The sequence below is a fragment of the Lepisosteus oculatus genome, chromosome 25, assembly GCF_040954835.1.
Source record: "Lepisosteus oculatus isolate fLepOcu1 chromosome 25, fLepOcu1.hap2, whole genome shotgun sequence".
In the NCBI taxonomy this organism is placed as follows: domain Eukaryota; kingdom Metazoa; phylum Chordata; class Actinopteri; order Semionotiformes; family Lepisosteidae; genus Lepisosteus; species Lepisosteus oculatus.
This window is the reverse complement of record NC_090720.1, coordinates 12,859,033-12,877,344: the sequence shown is the minus strand read 5'-3', so window position 1 is coordinate 12,877,344 and position 18,312 is coordinate 12,859,033. Positions and strand designations below refer to the sequence as shown.

General features: G+C 42.2%; 1 protein-coding gene across 1 annotated transcript in view; it reads left to right on the top strand.

Moving 5' to 3' along the window:
- Nucleotides 1–16,995, top strand: part of wnt4 (wingless-type MMTV integration site family, member 4) — a 40,906-nt gene extending 23,911 nt beyond the window's left edge. Inside the window, exons 2-5 of the mRNA XM_006641862.3 lie at nt 7,549–7,784; nt 8,894–9,025; nt 11,379–11,521; nt 12,531–16,995. Coding sequence (XP_006641925.1) covers nt 7,549–7,784; nt 8,894–9,025; nt 11,379–11,521; nt 12,531–12,998 — 979 coding nt within the window. The 3' untranslated portion in view covers nt 12,999–16,995. The remainder of the gene's footprint in view (nt 1–7,548; nt 7,785–8,893; nt 9,026–11,378; nt 11,522–12,530) is intronic.
- The last annotated feature ends 1,317 nt before the right edge of the window (nt 16,996–18,312 follow it).

The window sequence follows — 18,312 nt, the reverse complement described above, 5'->3', positions numbered from 1 at the left end:
GAGAAGTACCTTCGGAGCTCAGAGCTCAGATTGCTAGTCTTCATCTGCGCTGGTGACATTTACCCAACACTACTCCTGATGACGATTTTGAGATTGTGTGTGTTGGATAAAACGGTTAGCTCTCTGTAAATGTTCAGTTCAGTTGTCCCCAGCCCATTTCAAGCTCTCTGTATATTTTCCAGTAATTATTTTACTAGAGCAGACATAGCCTACATCTGGTAGTTTTGACACCCGCGTCAAAGTACTTCACAGCTAGACAAACTGAATTGGAATATTTGTGGCTGTGACCCCAATCCTTCAGCAGATTAATGATTTTCACAAATTATTTTTTTCTAACTGCACTTTTTGAACTTTTTTCCACTTTTCCTCCACCCTTTCTCAAATTTTTCCAGCAAGCTCAAGATGTGTTATACAAACTCTGGACTTATAAATGAGGCTGACCCTGAAACCCTGCACAGAGGAACTCACTGTTGTTGAAGACCTTTAGCTACTCTGGATAATTGCCCTGTAGAGGTGTTTATTAAAAGTGGGAGTTCAATAATAACTCATTCTGAATAAGAGATAGTTATGATTATCAGTGAGGACTAGGTCATGAATCCTTCCAGATGTTCAAGTAGTCTAAAACTCAGTTTGAGATTAGTTAGAACTGTCACTGTATGTAAAACTAAAAAGTGCAGTGTCTGGCACTGTAACGTGTTGTTAAGGTCTCACTATTGCATTGAGCAGCTCTGTCACAAAGCAGTGTTATGGGAGGTGCAATCTGGAATACATAATGTAAAATGAGAGAAGAAAACTAACTAGTTGATAGTTTTGAGGGAAGTTTTGTATGCCTGCAAACCATCAGGAAAATTGTTCATTCTCAGAGCTGAAGTTTCTACACAAAAATCTTAATCCTTGATACTGTACCTACCATTTGCAAGTGATTCCAGTAAAACTAATAATTCTGTATTACTGTGTATATCTTGGATTTTATAAAGTTTTTATCTTCAGCTGACTAAGTCTTAAGTGTTTTTCCAGGGTGTGTAATATAAACTGTTGGAGAAATCAATAACAAGGTCAGAAGACCTGCTGATATGACTCTTCACTGACATTCTTGCTCTGCACTGAATATTTATATACTTTTCAGCTACAGTTTGTTTATACTCTGATAGCAGTTTCAGCTGCGCAGCTATCCAGGCAGCAGAAGCAGTAGTTGTACTGCTAAGGAGATTTGCACACACCTAGGGCTAAAAAATTCAACTGTTTTTCTCTTACACTGCCAAATTGTGCTGGGCTCCCATAAACTATGGGCCATTTTAAGCCAGAAATTTGAAATAAGATGTAAATATTGGCATGAAAATCATCTTGTTTCAGGTCATTATATCTCCCAATGGCTGAACTTTAAAAGTGATGTATAAATTATTACATTTGCTGACAAAACCCCTGAAAAAGGTTAAAAAGAGCAGATAGTTCTGTTGAACTTTAGAACTGTTTTGACAAAATTAAATTAAATATTCAGCATCATACTAATTTGTTTTATAGAAGAAGGTTGTTTAGCTATTGTTAAGATTTTTCTGGATGTTAATTTCAATATCCCAGAATATGGGGATTTCCACTGGCTCAATGGGAAGAGATAAGAGCTGGTCTTTTCTGTGATACTGTCATGAGAGAGTTCAAACCTGCAGTGTGAATTTGACTGCATGCTCGCAGGGGCAGCATGGGGGTTGTCAGCCAGGGCATCCTTGACACCTAGAGAAACAGTGACCCCTGCTGGGCTCCTGCGAGATTGTCATCAGTGGGGAATCTCCTCCAATGGGCTCTCAGCCCCCCACGCACTATTGCAGAACTTGTGGTGGCTCAAAAGAATCTTTCTTATATATTTCAGGATAATGTCAGTAATCATTTTCTAAAAAAATACTATTTGTTCTTTTTTATAGCTAAGAAAAGAAAATCAAGATTGGTATTAATGGCACTTTGCCTTCAAAGTTGACCACATTCTAATACATTTGAGACTTGTTATGTATTTTGAGGAATCTTTGTACTGATCGGTTTGTGTCTGAGGAATCCATATTTTATTGCAGTGGGAGTGTAAATGTTGAATTATATGTCCCCCAGAATTCTGACTCCTACTCTGTAATATTAGTGTCTATCCACTTATCCATTTTCTAACTGCTTTATCTGATAAAAGGTCACAGAGGAGCCAGAGCACAAGGAAGGAAACAAACACAAACACAGACACTCTCTCACCAGGGCTGATTTGCCCACAAGCCAAATGTCTTAGGACTGTGGGCAGAAACCAGAGCACCACAAGGAAACACACTCAAACATGGGGAGAACATACAAGCTCCACACAGACAGCACCCCAGGGTTTGAACCCAGGGCTCAAGCTCTGTAAGGCAGTAATGCTGACCCCTGCACCACCATACTGCCTCAGTACTAATGACCATGAATATTTTGGTTGTCTGTATGTGTTTAACAAAGAAAAAGCCTCACTTTTTAATTGTTAAGCAGGCAAGAGGTGTACTGAACATTGTACTGTATTCGATCCCTGTCTAGAGATCTTCAAATGCCAGGTTATTTATATTTGTTTGTCAATACTTATATTGATGAATTCATTCTAGAGATAATTTCTAAGTGAAACCAGTAAGTTGCTAAGTTTCGTTTGTTGGTTTTCATCATTCCTTTACGTAGGCCATCTGTTTTGCAAACAAAGCATTCTGCAGATGACATGTTTCCTGATATGATGTTTGGTGAAGTTTTCCAGCTTCAGATGCTGAAGCTTCTTTCTCTTTAAGTTAATGCAGTTCCAAAACATTTTCCAGATTCCAGTCTGATCCACGCCGGAGCAGATAAAGATAGGATAACATCTGACATTTTTGGAATCTAAATTGATATTTACCACAACCTGCCTCCTTTAAAGTTGGTTTTTCTCATCTTTGTTGAAGAAAATGTAGTTCTTGGATCGCTGCGGACAAAAATTACTTGAACAAAATTGAAAGATCATCAATCTACTCAAAAACATTTGCTTGTGGAGGTAAATTAATTTTCTGAATAAGTTTGTCACATTTGCATTTTAACATAGAAATATTATTTAATATAACAAACCATTGGCTAGATTGCATTATATAAGTTTCATTTAATGTAGTTCAGGTGGGTAGCTGCGTCAGCATGCGTAGGCTGCAAAGGAACAAGTAATAGGTTTATTCAAAAATTATTGAATTAAACATTTAATGTATGCAGGATTGAGCTATTGCTCTATAGCAGGGGGTTCCAGTCCTGGTCTGGTATGTCTTTAGCACCAACACCTAAAGAGCAGGGAGTAGCTGCTAAACCAGTCCAATTAAGCCAACAATGAGCTGTTTAATGTTGTTACACATCCAACCAGACTGAAAACCTGTGGACACACCAGCACTCCAGGATCAGGATTAGAGATCCCTGCTTTAGAAAAGTGGCTCAAAAGACTAATGTATCTCTATTTCATTAAGACTCTTAAGAATTTGGGTGGTACAGTATAATGGACATGTTATAGTGATAAATGCAAAGAGCTGTTTGTGCCTCTTTATACACAGGGTTTAGCTCTGTATGTTAGTATCAATGCTGAATCAGTTCACAATGGGGTTCACACCCATGAATAAGGAGAGGTGTGAGCTCCAGTAGCTGATTCAGTGTTAAATCTTGTTGAGACATTGCTAAAACTTTTGATGATACGTCCAAGGGATTGGACTCCTGCAGACGTTACTTAGTTGACAATGTTTGATAATCTCTTGTATCTAGGCATCATGTAATTAGGTGCCCATTAAGAGATGATGAGACAGAAAATGTGCAGCAGCCACTTACTAAGCAGGGCAAAGAGGGAAAGAATGGAATTCTGCTTGCTAAATGTCTTTAATGACACAGTGACAAATGGGCTGAAATGTCCTGCAACAATCTTATCAACCAAGAAGTTCAATTAAAGAAATTAGTTAGTCTCAGTCATTAAGATCTCAGCTGGAACAAAACCCAGAGATTCCAATGGAGCAGTAGAACATTTGAGCCACCAGTTGTTAGGAGAAATGAGTGTGTAACGGCATCCCATTCTTATTACAATGAAGCATAGTTTTAATATCAAAGTGTATTAGTCTCAACAATTTTGGTAGACAATGTTACTGGAGATGGAGAGTGACTGCATATGCAAAAATACAGTACAATGTGATTTTGGGGGGCTCATGTTGAATTAAGCAGGTCAGGGTTATCTCTGGCAGGATATGAACCAGTGACCGTGTGACCATGGGGTGTTGGTGTTATCTGCACAGTAACAGACACAGAGACACACTTCTTGAGCAGGGCGATCTATAGACAGCCTGTCATCAGGCCACACGTTCTGCCAGAGCTTATTCAGTTAACAGCTGTAGAAGAGGTTTTGAACAAAGAGTACCAGTAAAGTAGAATCCAAAATAGTAAGCAAACAAGCTGTAGAGTAACAAACCAACCCTGGATGGTGTCCAGCAATGTAGGACACATTCCCTAGCAGTGTAATCCTTTGGTATAAATCATAACTGTTTAATGATATTCCTACAACTCTTATCAGCTAGGATGTCATTTTTGTATTTCTTTTGTAGCTCAAATACCAAGAAATATAATTTTCTCATAGTCAGCATGGATATCATCTCCGACTGGAAAGTACCAGACTTTTCCTACAGAATAGTCTCTGCTTGTCCGTGGATGAAATACTGTAAATGGGGTTTCCAGTCTTGGTCCTGGTGGACCACAGCTTGCTGGCTTTCCTCCCATCACAGCTTAATTACCTAATTGAACCTTTAATTGAATTAACAAGCTGCTCAATGGGAATTATTGGATTCCACTTCTTTTCTACTCAAATGTTTGGGATTGTATTTAAGATGTGCAATAGTTAAACAGCAGCCCCCAACATACTGAAGGGCTGAAAATTGGAATTAACCATGCTATTAAGTCAATTAAGTGTAAGCGAGAGTCTGGCTGGAATGACAAATGAGCAGGTTTTGGGAAGCTCTGTGTTTATGGGAGATTGCAATTGACAAGCAGTGGCTTTGGTAGAAAGCATTTCTCCGGCAGTTCTGCTTCAAAACTAAAAGAGCTTTAATTAAAATTATTAACAACAGTTAGCTTTTTTATAGCACTCTTAATCTCGATGAACTCTTAAGTGCTTTCCATATAAAATTGGCCGTCTTCTGTCACCACTAAAATGCAGCACCAATCTACTGTAGGTAACCCGTGGCAGTCATGATGAGCCAATGTCCCTAGTCCACAGCAGATGAGATGGAGAAGAGAGAGCTTACTTCACCAGCTGAACATTACTGTGGGAATTGTAGAAAAGGCCAGCCTGTGCAAGCTCAGAGTGGCATCTAGCCAGGACATTTTACCAACAGTGCTGTGTGATTTCTGATGATTCACCATTCTGTTTGTATATGGTATATTAGAAATTCCACTCAAGAGGCAAGAGTGCCACCTACTATTCCATCACTACCACTATTCCTTAAAGGTCACCTATATGATGTGGTTACATGATGGTAAAAGTCACTCATATGCTCTAGGGGTAGAGATATCAATTAAATATACTCCCCCAACCATCAATTATAATGTTTCATCTCACAGTTAAATGTTTTTTTTGTAAATCCTGGGGTTGGTATCATGAAAGAAAATGTTCCTGACAAATGTTTGGGAATGTCTATTTTCTTAACTGAGGCATAACAAACAATTAACTGGCTGATCTAGAGAGGACAGTAGTCTGGAGATCCCAGAAGGATGCAAGAACAAAGCAAAATATTTACAGAAATACCTTTTCTTAATGTCTTATTTTAAGTTATGCATAGGTCTGAATGGTAAGATACCCTTTATAGAAACACTGTGCATAGAGACTGAATAAAGAATAAAATATCATTTATTTTTCATCACTGTAATCCCAGGATTCGGTAGTATCTTTGCATCCCTAAACAGATCTTTCTGCTCTTTTCTCAAATACTCTTAGACACCGATGTCCAGGTGTAATGGCAGTCCAGTGGGATGAATATAAGAGGATCGTAGATTATTGAAATCTTTGCACTCCAGATGTCAGGATATTTCAAGAAAATGAGAATTATAGGTCTAACATGTTAATTGTAAACTACAGTACTGGACGGATATAGTCTCAAAACCATCCTCCCAGTCCAAATCTTCCCCACTTTTTGCTGTCACCCACAGAGATTTCTACAGGTGTCTCAGATTACTGTTTGAGCCCCGGTATATATTTCATGTTAATTCATTTGTCGTCTTCAGACAGCTGCCTTCAAAACTAGACAATCCAAGGAGAGCCAGTCTTGTGTGTCTTTGATCCCTTGGTGAAATGTGAAGAAAAAAAAGAGGCTATTTTTGTGCAGTGCTGTAAAGTGGTCGTCCTGCTGACAGAGGGTGGTAAGGCAGATGATTGTGAGGTATCACTCAGGCTTAGCTGCAGCCCTGACCTCTGGCCTGGAGGTGGAAAGGCTAATCCAGTTGAATGAGTCGGTATCTATTTGCCTCTCCTCTCTACCATCGCTGTCTGAAAGCTGGGACTTTCTGAATTAGCCTGGGGAAGTCAACTCTCTGACCTGACCATATACCAGCTATTTGCAATGTTAATATCTGTACAGCATTATATTTTCAGACTATTATTTTTAAAATGACATTTATATTTCTGCTATTTAGTAATTTATGTAAGTATTTTATCATATTAGTATTTCATATACTGTAATGAAGGCAGCACTGTGATGCAGTGGTTATTACTGCCTTGCAGTGCTGGTGTCCTGGGTTCAATTCTGAATCTGGGGTGCTATCTGTTTGGAGTTTGTATGTTCTCCCTGTGTTTACATGTGTTTTCTCTGGGTGCTCCAGTTTCCTCCAGCAGTCCAAACACATGCTAGTAGGTTAATTGTCTGTGTCCGTCCTGCAATGGACTGGTGTCCCATCCAGGGTGTATCCTGCCTTGTGCCCACTGCTTGCACCCCTACAGCCTTGTATCGGATAAGGTGCATAGAAAATGGATACTGTAATGAGTCTGCTTGTGTAACTAAGTTATCCTCGTATCCTAGACAACTGTCTTGAATAATGAACATACACCAGTTTAATTTAATTATTGCTCTTTGTGAAGCATCACAGCCATTTCACAGAGAACAGACAAGTATCAAACCAGGTTGTCCTGGTCTTGAGAGCCCACAGGGGTGAAGAGTTTCTAGTTGACTCATTACACGCTATGACCTCCATTATTAAAGGCGTTTTTCATGATCAATCAGTATGAAAAGGAAAGCGGTGAAGCAAATCAGTCTAAATGGGTGAACATCCAGAATAACCACAGATAGATATATCACAGTAAACTTTCTGAAGAACGCCATGGACAAGCAAAGTGGGCTGTTGATTGGAAATATTGTCTGACACTGTGCTGTCTGTTTCATGGAAAGTGCACAGTGAAGTGAAGTGAAGGGAATCTTGCTAGCCCAGCAGTGCTGAGCTGTTCCCTGCAGGAGTCCGTGTGCTCCTGGAGCTTGAGCAGTGGCCCCCTGTGCTTCCTGCCTCTGTAACCCCCCTGCCTGTCCCCCCCAGGTACCTGGCCAAGCTCTCCTCAGTGGGCAGCATCTCGGAGGAGGAGACCTGCGAGAAGCTGAAGGGGCTGATCCAGAGGCAGGTGCAGATCTGCAAGCGCAACGTGGAGGTGATGGACTCAGTGCGGAGAGGGGCGCAGCTGGCCATTGACGAGTGCCAGTACCAGTTCAGGAACCGGCGCTGGAACTGCTCCACCCTGGACACTCTGCCTGTTTTCGGGAAGGTGGTCACGCAGGGTAAGAGATAGCTCCTTCCCACCGCCTCATGCACACACACCCACATCCGGTCAAACTACAACGCAGCGTTCATATTTCCCACTTATGGAAGAAGTGTGATTCAAAAATCCTTCCGCCTGAAATAGAAAGACACAGCAGAGCTCTTTGAGACTGTGGCCACCTGTAACCACTGTTCTTGATGTCTTGATTGTTCAGTCTTCCGCTGATGAGATCTGATTAATCATCCTGATTAGCACAAGAATTTGTAAAACTCGCATGGCAGTGAGACTACAAGAGCAGGCCAGAGGAGCCCTGTTATAGATTGCTTTGATCTCTTTTACATTTTTGTGGCTTATACCTCAGGTCTGGATGAAAAAGTGAATCCCATTCGCACCCCATCTAAACACACACAGTCCTGCCTGCCCCCTTCCCATGCAGGCAGAGACAGGGAACACTGGGAGCTCAGAGTTATTAGCTGTCCCTTTGGGCCTGTCTGATTCCCAGACATGGCCCTGGGCTCACACTCCGTCTGGGCTGCAACAGGTACCTGAGAGGCAGGCCAGAATCCTGTCTGGACAGGGATATCTACTCTCACTCAGTCTTGTTGGGAAGGCAGTCTGGAGTATCAGGATACCCCCTGCTGGTGCAAATGGGAAAAATGCACTTGGTAAAGGGAGGGAACTGATTCAACATGTCTGGGAATAATCTAGCGCACATGTCAGCGCTATACACTGCACAGGCATGATCTGAGGGTGCTGTCGTTTCAAATCGCCGGCTGGGGTGAATTTTTGTTCGTTAAAGACATTCATGGCAATAATGTGAAATTGCTTCACCTGTTTGATCATTATTTCACTTTTTGGTAAGGAGCTCTACCCTTCCAGCCCTATTGTTTGATCTGTTTCTGTTTATTTTATTTCGAACATACCTGTGATTGTGTGAGGACTGTGATTCTCGAGAAGCCTTGATGTGCCAATATAATGTATCCCAAATGTGTCCTGTACAAGTACAGGATATGTTATATCCAGCAGTTTGTGTAGCGAGATTGGGATATGGTTAGATTCTGCCGGCCGGGACGCTGGACCCGCGGGTGCGAGAGTGCGGCTCGGGACTGACGCTGCCTTCCGTTCCAGGGACCCGGGAGGCCGCCTTCGTGTACGCCATCTCCTCGGCGGGCGTGGCCTTCGCCGTGACCCGGGCCTGCAGCAGCGGGGAGCTGGAGAAGTGCGGGTGCGACCGCACTGTCCACGGCGTGAGCCCGGAGGGTACGAGCAGGCCGCCGGGGAGGGGGGGGGGGATTGTGTGGGTCCTAATGCCCATGGCCTCCTAATAATCCCCATCTATGAATTGGCTTCATCACTCTGTGCGCTATGGCTGCCATCGCATCATCCAGGTGGGGCTGGACACCGGAGGTGATGGAGGGGAGTCCCCATTACCTGTAAAGTGCTTTGAGTTGAATGTCCAGAAAAGCACTATATATGTGTAAGGAATTATTGTTATAGTACTGCACAAAGTCCTATATCATTTATTGTTACACTGTAAAGATAACATAAACTGCATGAGAAGACATGTATTCTGGTTTACATTCTGCATAAGAGCATCCTAGAATAATTCCAACCTTATATAGGTGCCACAGAAGGTTTGAAGAATGTAGAGATGGTCTGAAGAAAGGTACACAGAAGAAAGTCCACTTCAGTGTCAGCTAGATGTTGAACAAATAGGCTTTGTTGAAAGGCTTGCAAAGCTCTTTGGAACACATACTGAAAATGCAATGAAATTCCGGCAGGGTGTTTTTGTGATTAGGTCAGGGACATGCCTGCTGAGTCACTTTTCTTCACCCGGTGCAATTTGTTGACATGTTTCTATGTGCTTTGACACACTGGAGTTTTTCACCAGTTTTTCCCTGCCTCCAGGGTTCCTTAGGACAACAGCATGGTGACACTGACAAATACCAAGAAACTATCACGTTTTTTCTCACTAACTCCTGCAGTACCTCTATAATATTTTTGATGTCCAGAATTATGGCCACCATCATTTCTTATTCATTGATATCTCTTGATTGAAAGCACAGCACTCTCCCTGCTCCTTTTCTTAGAATTTCACAGCTGCTCTCTTTCTTTTAGTTCTTGTTGTAAGTGGGCTACAGCCTTGTTTTCTCTATGTTAGAGGACAAATGCAGCTAGATATGTCTTTGTGCTTAAAAGGATGGCCTCCTTTGTTGGTTGACTTTGGGAAAAGAAGCTGGCTCTTGGGTTTTGTGTCGAACCCATTGAGGCACAATTGTGAGTTCCTGCCTTTCTATGCCAGTTATCACCTGACAAGATCACCAAACAGGTTTGCCCCACTCCAGGCTGGGGAAGGTCATGACTACAGCTCCCAATGTTACTGCTATCGCAGATACAGTCCCCGCTCACAGCAGTTTCAACAAGTGTCAGTGACACCCAAAACACAGATAAAGAGAACTGATGCACGTTAAAGACTCTTCCCAAGAACAGTGCCAGTGAAATATGCATCAAGGATGCTGGATCAGCAGCAATACATATTGCATGACAAGTGTCAGAGTAGCTGATATTGTAAGTGATAGACAAGCATACATAACAAATATACAAATAAGACCCAGTGGCTGCTGCATCTGTTGGGACCAGAATCAATGGCATACAGTCCACTCTCTCCAATCAGAAACAAATGAAAAACCTTTGCAGGCAAACTGAAGAGCAGCTGGGATCGTGCCAGCACTGCACACAGGAGAAGGAATGAAAATATTAAAAATAATAATAATAATAATAATAATAATAATGATGATGATAATTGCTTACACTTATATAGCGCTTTTTCTGGACACTCCACTCAAAGCGCTTTACAGGTAATGGGGACTCCCCTCCACCACCACCAATGGGCAGCATCCACCTGGATGATGCGACGGCAGCCATAGTGCGCCAGAACGCTCACCACACACCAGCTATTAGTGGGGAGGAGAACAGAGTAATGTAGCCAATTCATAGATGGGGATTATTAAGAGGCCATGATTGGTAAGGGCAAAGGGGAAATTTGGCCAGCACGCTGGGGTTACACCACTACTCTTTTCGAGAAACGCCCTGGGATTTTTAATGACCACAGAGAGTCAGGACCTCGGTTTTACGTCTCATCCGAAGGACAGTGCCTGTTTACAGTATAGTGTCCCCGTCACTATACTGGGGCATTAGGACCCACATGGACCGCAGGGTGAGCGCCCCCTGCTGGCTCCAATAACACCTCTTCCAAATATTGATCTGTCAACACAGCACAAGGCTGAGAACATGGCAAGATCAAGAAAGGCTCATCTCACTGAATAAAATAATAAAAAAACAACAGACAAATAAAAAATGCAGTAATGTCAATTGTAAAAAAAAAGGCTTTTTTTTCTTTAATCCTAAGTTATATTCAAATATAAGGAAGCTTTTGCCTAATTGTTTCATTGTATAATTTATGTGAACTTTAATGTATTTTCAAAAGGTGTTTAACACTCAATTGTTCTTGATTAAATATATTAGAACTACTGGAAATGCACAGATAAGGTGCTTTTCCTGACAGATGCAGAATGTGGTCCTAAGAGATCATTATTTCTTTCCTTTTTTACAGGTTTTCAGTGGTCAGGCTGCTCTGACAATATTGCCTATGGAGTGGCTTTTTCCCAATCGTTTGTTGATGTCCGGGAAAGAAGTAAAGGATCATCATCAAGCCGGGCATTGATGAATCTCCACAACAATGAAGCCGGGAGAAAGGTATCCATTGATTTTCTGTATTAAACAGCATTCAGTTGCTGTAACTGCCACACGGCTTCATTTACTCAAATCAGGTGGGAGGTGTATCTTTGCAGTCTTTCTAATAAACTCTCTTGCGTTAAAAAGAGTGGGTTATGACATCTGACTCAAGTTTGCATGCTTAAGCTGCACGTTTTACAGTCCCTCATAGCAAGGTCGTTAGCTTTCAGCAGGAGGATAGCATTTTAAATTAAGCCCTTGGAAGTTCTAGATAGTGAAATGATTAAAACAGTAACTGCATAAGAGGAACACTTAAGATTAAGAAGCTGTCGATTTCATGCGCTCATCTTTGCACATCAGACTTTTTTTAAAGTTAAATGGCAGCATACCTCAAGATGTGCTTTCACTGTGCACACAACTTATTGAAACACTCCCCGATTGCGAAATACAGTATTGCCTGAAGCCTGGTTTTAAAATAAAGGAAATATGACCTTTGACTGGGGAGCAGCGGCAGTGTATGAGCTTCAAAGGATCAAGCGGAGATTAATTCCATGATAAGAAGGGACAAAAACAGAAAAGGCACAACACTCCAGCTCCTTGTGTGAGTTAAGAACATACATACGAGCGTAGAGTTTATAAATGAGGGCATTTGGCCCGTCTGGCCAGTTCAGTTGGTTGTAATTCGTTGATCTAAGGATCTTATGCAGCTGTTTCTTGAAACAGCTTCAACAACATGCTGGAGAGTTTTGTTCCACACTCTCATGCACCTCATGGTAAAGATCCGCCCCCTGTTCCTGTTCCTGCTGAAGGAAGCGAGGGAGGTGAGAATCTCAGTGCCTTGGAGGACCGTGTATACCTGCATGAGGTCCCCAGGTACAGGAGCAGAAGAGAAAGTGAGAGAATAGGCACGGCAGGCGAGGAAATGTCCAAACCGGTGGAAGTCTGGGGGCGCAGGTTCACAGGCTGAGGTCGTGTTTTTTCAAATCCGTCTCCTTCCGTTAACCATTCGCTCCTTCCTCTGCCCGGCCAGGCCATCCTGAATAACATGCGGGTGGAGTGTAAGTGCCACGGCGTGTCAGGCTCCTGCGAGGTGAAGACCTGCTGGAAGGCCATGCCGCCCTTCCGCAAGGTGGGCAACGTGCTGAAGGAGAAGTTCGACGGGGCCACCGAGGTGGAGCAGCGCAAGATCGGCACCACCAAGGTGCTGGTGCCCAAGAACTCGCAGTTCAAGCCCCACACCGACGAGGACCTGGTGTACCTGGACTCCAGCCCGGACTTCTGCGACCACGACCTGAAGAACGGGGTGCTGGGGACCGCCGGGCGGCACTGCAACAAGACCTCCAAGGCCATCGACGGGTGCGAGCTGATGTGCTGCGGCCGGGGCTTCCACACGGAGGAGGTGGAGGTGGTGGACAGGTGTAGCTGCAAGTTCCACTGGTGCTGCTACGTCAAGTGCAAGCAGTGCCGGAAACAGGTGGAGCTGCACACGTGCCGGTGACTGGGGGGGACTGGGGCTTCACCAGGGTGTGAGCCGGACTGGACAGGAGGAGTCCCCCCGCGATCCCAGCCAGGAAGAGCCGTAGAAAAAACATGTGTACACGGGGAGTAAAAATATATATATTTTCTAATTTAAAAGTCCCAAAGGATTGTCGGTTTTATTTTTTTTATGTTGTCTTTAATTTATTGGGATTAAGGTGGGAGAGGAACTTAAGGTACCGTCGCTGCTGAGAGAGGGGTGATGATTTCGCAGGGGGGGGAAGGGGCAGGAGCGGTACTTATCTCTCTGTTACTGATGCTGCTTTTGGGACCCGTTTGGGAGAGAAGGACTCCGGGGGAAGTGGGGTGGGGGGGGGAGCCAAAGAGGACAGGCCATTGAGGAAACTCACGGTTTGTGGGCCGAGTGTACATTTTCATCGAGACACAGAAGAAAGGTACACAAGGTGGACACGGCCTTTGGAAATTTTCTGAACAGCGTGGCGCTGCTGAACTGGAGAAATGAGTACGGAACAATGTAAAGAATATTTACCGTCTTCCACACTTCACAGAGTCTTTCTTCCTTCTTCAGAAATGACACAATACTCAGACATTAAGTGGCTTTTTCTACAGCAAGGACTACTGTGTCAGTTCCACAGCTATTTCACTGTAGTTGGTTTAAGCTGACAAAGGAAAATAAATGTACCAAATGCTTAAGATCCTTCAGTCGTTTTATCTGTCTGGATGTGTGAATTCTGGTAGCAATCAGAGCATTGCTCCTCTCAGTGGCAGAAAGAAGGAAGTCTTCACTTGAAAGTGGAGGGATTGGAGTTGAAACGCTGTATACAATAACTGAGGCACTTTTCCTTTTCCAGACGCACATACCCCAACAAAATCTCCCGTGTTCTTTTAACATTGTCAGTTCCAGTAATGTGGGGAGGAGTGACTTCATTATTTATGGCGACATGTATGACAACCAGAATTCCATAATTTCTCTAGTAAATTTTTACATTATACTGTTAAAAATAGCTCTGTAAAAGAATTATACACTGAAGAAGCCTATATTACATATGAATGTATGTTAAATTGAAATATATGTTGTGTCGAAAAAAAATTGTTGTCGTATTTCCTTGAATTTCAGCTGTGACAAGAGTGACTGTGGGCTAATAGTGAAACAGAGTACTTTATCCATCTTTGTAACTATATCCTGTTGTGTCTTGTTTGACTGTTGTTTCTGCTTTCTGCTTTGACTATTCTTTATAATATTTTATTGCCCATGCAAGAACACTTTTAAGAAGCTGGGTGTCTATTGATGATTTATTCATTATGACTCATTGTAGCTGAACCTCCTGGTTTTCTCTTCTTCATGTATTGCTGCAGGAATAATTGCGACTCACCAGTGACTGATTCCACTTTGCATCCTAACTCTCTTTAAATCATTTGTAGATTCCTTGCTTTTTTTAGTGCTTTTCTTCCCGGAGGATGTTAATCCTCTTTACGCACAGAGGAGGTGATCCACTGAAGTGCAGGGCCCACCTGGGAGACAAGCTGATCAGGCAGGAAAGAGAGCACGTGCTTTATAGATTCAATTAAAGGGCAGATGGTGTGATCCTAGAGTGTAATGTAGCCAGGACACTGGGATCAAACTGTGATATGTGCTCTGGCATCTTTCATGACCAAGTAGTCAGAATTTCTCTTGGTTCTTCAGAAGGATAGCACCTCCTACAACAGAGTGTAAAATTAAGAGTTGAATAATCTATAAGAGTGCAATTTACTTAAGCAGAGTAGGAAGAAGAAATTCCTAAATGACACTCACTGTTGGGACCAGTACTTTTGGAGAAAAATGTACCATAATATTCCACAAACAGCACTCTACAGCGACAGGAGGGTCACACAGCACTCCTGCAAGAAATGAAAGACTCCAGATTTATTTGACACTTACACTGGAGGAAGCAAAATGTAATTGAAGACTCTGCCAAGCCACTCTTCAGTGGCAAGATGAATGACAAAACAGACCTGTCTTCCTCCTGGTCTGGAATCATCTCCAGATTTAGATTTGCATTTTAAGCTTGGAAGCAATCTTCATCAGCAATGAGGGTCTTAGGCCTTGAGTTTTCAGCTTTTTTCAGACAGGGAAGGGAAGTAGCTGAAAGTGTTGGTTGGATAAACATGGTGAAGTACAAGTCCTGTTTTGCATCGTGCAAACATCTAACCTACAGTGTATTCACTGTACAGTATATAACAGCATGTTGAGAAAGAAGTAGATTCTCTAAACGTGTCTGTAGCTAGATACTGACGGGACCAGTATCAGAGTCCAGTCCAAAGGGAAACATGGAATAATAGGTGCTGGGTGGATCTGCTTATTATGGTTTTGTTTTGTGGGAAGAGCCTCCTTTCAAAATAATAGTTTCTAAGAATATCAAGCTCATTAGCACTAATCCAGCTCATGTCCTGCACAGTTTTGTGGGTAATCCTTTCTTGCCAGAGACTACATAGAGGGTTTGGTTTCAGTGCTAGAGATCACCTCTGAGTTATGCTCTAGATGTGATTTTTACAAACCAGGCAATAACGTATCATGCAATATAATTTCTTTCCTTGGAAAATGAATAGTGTTCTTGACGTGTTATGATTGACAGACTAAGATCTTCCCTCTGGCAAAAACATATTTCATATTCATTCATTTCCATAAAAGTCAGTTAATTGTATTCAGTAATTTCCTTTTGACTTTGAGCCTGAGGGAGGTCTGGCTAACTGTCACTGGCCCAAAGCCAGACAGTGAGGGAGGTGTGTCTGACTGGAACTGGCTCATAGCCACACAGTGAAGGCAGGCTTCTATGATCCAGAACGACTGTGTACCTGGCTACTCCACCCCGAGTACTGAAAAATTACAAGCAGGACAGGATGAGAGTATCAGCTGCTGAAGAGGAACTTGAGCAGTCAGCAATCAGAAGGGAGAAGTTTTGACTCCAGCTGTGCCAGCTGTGGAGTGATGTGTTTATGATACTTGAAACTAGTTAGAATTCTGACACTTGTATTAAGATGTATTTGATACTGGGTGGCACTTTGGCACAGTGGTTTTACTGCCTCACAGCACCGGGGCCGAGAGTTCAATACCTGTAATACTTTCTGTGTTCTGAGTTTGTACATTCTCCCCATGTTTGCTTGGAAGATTCGTGGATTGTTCTGGCGAGAGAAGACAATGGAAGGTGGTCTGGCTGGTCAGACATTTTTTGCGTTTGGGAGACATTTCATCTGGGGGCTCCAGTTTCCTCCCACAGTCCATACTGGTAGGTTAATTGGCTTCCCCCATGAAACCCACATGAACACAGAAAGAACATATAAACTCCTCATAGATAGCACTCCAAGAATTGAACGAGTGACACCGTGACATTCTGAAAACAAAGTTCAATTACATGTAATAAATAAATTCAAATCTGGAAAAGAGGACATTCCAAAAGAGATATTTTTTACTTCAGGCTGTTCAATGTTAAAAAGCAGTTCCATTACCTATTGACTATAAAAATACTGTCTCTGTGTAAGAGGGCAGTAAGTTCAGACAAGAGGGAAGCCGTTGGCTGGACTACATTCCCCAGGATGCTGTTGGGAATGTGCAGCTACCTTCAATCACCTGACCGTCAGAAGGCAATTGGTCAGGTGATAATTTAAAACTCCGGAAGCAGATGTTTCTATTGTTGGTTTATCTGCTATTCAGGGAATAGAGGGCTGGGTTTTTGTGGTGCAGACCTACCCAGGGATGAAGTTTGGAGGAGGTGATTGAGAGATTGGGAACATGTGAATTTTAAAAGAAGCTTTGGAGCCGTGGTCTCGGTGAGAGACTCTGGTGGTTTGGAAACTGGGAATCAGCTTACTTGTCTGGCACTATTAATAGTGAGGGAGTTGTTAATGGGGAGTCCCTAAGTATGAATGTTGTTGGGCCAGAATAAAAAAAAAACAGGTACTAGGTTTTTGTTTTGTGGTAGTTTTGCTTTGTTTTATTTTTACCTGTACAGTAAATAAAACAGCCCTGGTTTTTAACGTTTGGCTGACTTTGAGTGTCTGTTTTCTTAGGCCCTTGTACTGTATTATAAAGATCCTATTATAATGACCCAACCCCTAATCTGTTATAGCTAGTCCAGTTACTGGACGTGTTCAGAAACTCAAAAACAGACCTGATAACCAAAGCAAACAGAAAACCGACCTTGTGACCTCTAGTGTCAACACAACCAATGTAATTATATAGACTTTTAGTAAAATATATATAAACCAAATTGCAGTATCAGATTACGAAACTCAGTCTGCACATAACTGTAGTGTATGGACTAGGTATTGCTTTTTTCTGTTTGCTTTAAATTAATTCTCAACTAAAGGTCACGTTCTCTGATGAACTTTAATCCTTTGATCAAGTCTGTTTGACAGCTGAATTGAAATGTTTACAGAGTGTGATATTGTAAAATAAATCATCTTAAATCATTAGGGGATTCTAATGAATAAATGTGTTCCGTTATACAGGAGTTTATGAACATACATTTATAAATCCCTTAAGAACATTATCCAAACCTAAAGGAAAACCTGTTGGACTGGGGACGTTAGATATTCTTACTCAAAAAGAAGTCCTGGTTTTAAAGTGCAGAGTATTTTAACCCAGTCAATAATTGGGTGATTGATTCCAATAACAAGAACGCCCTGATTAACAGCTGGGTGAATCAGTCACAGTGTGCATGAGATTATTGTGAGGCCACATGGGCACCATTTTACTGCACTGCACATATTTAACTTACATATGAGTTTTTCGTACAGTCTTGGCTTGCAAAAGTTTTGTTTTACTTTTGCATAGTGCAGCCCAGTTCTGGCAGCTGGCGTTAGTGAACGTGTTAAGGGCAAAGGTTGGTGGTCTGGCAAACCTAGTTTAACAGAGAGCTTCTTTGTAATTTCTTTTTGATCTCTTAATTATGCTGGCAACTGGTGTGGACATTTGGAAAAGCAAAATTGGGTGTGGTTTGTAATTAAGACTAATGTGTCGCAGGTGAGGATGAATCTGTGGCTGAACAGGAAGAATGGGGTATTAGTTTTAAATCCGATGCCTTGATGGAGTAATCCTTGAAGGCTTTTAAAGAACCACAAGAGGTGGAATGAGGTGGTAGGTATGTTTTGTGTCTCTTGGCTTCTTTATAACAAGACAGTGGCTCAGGAAAATGTAATTATTTGGCTGAAAAGGTGTTGCTTTATGCAAAAGATTGCTGTTGTTAAACAGTGGTTGATAAAGAAGGGTTGTGGACTGCATCATGGCAAGTGTTGGTGAAATTGCATACTGTTACGTTATAGGGGTGGGGGTGAAATAT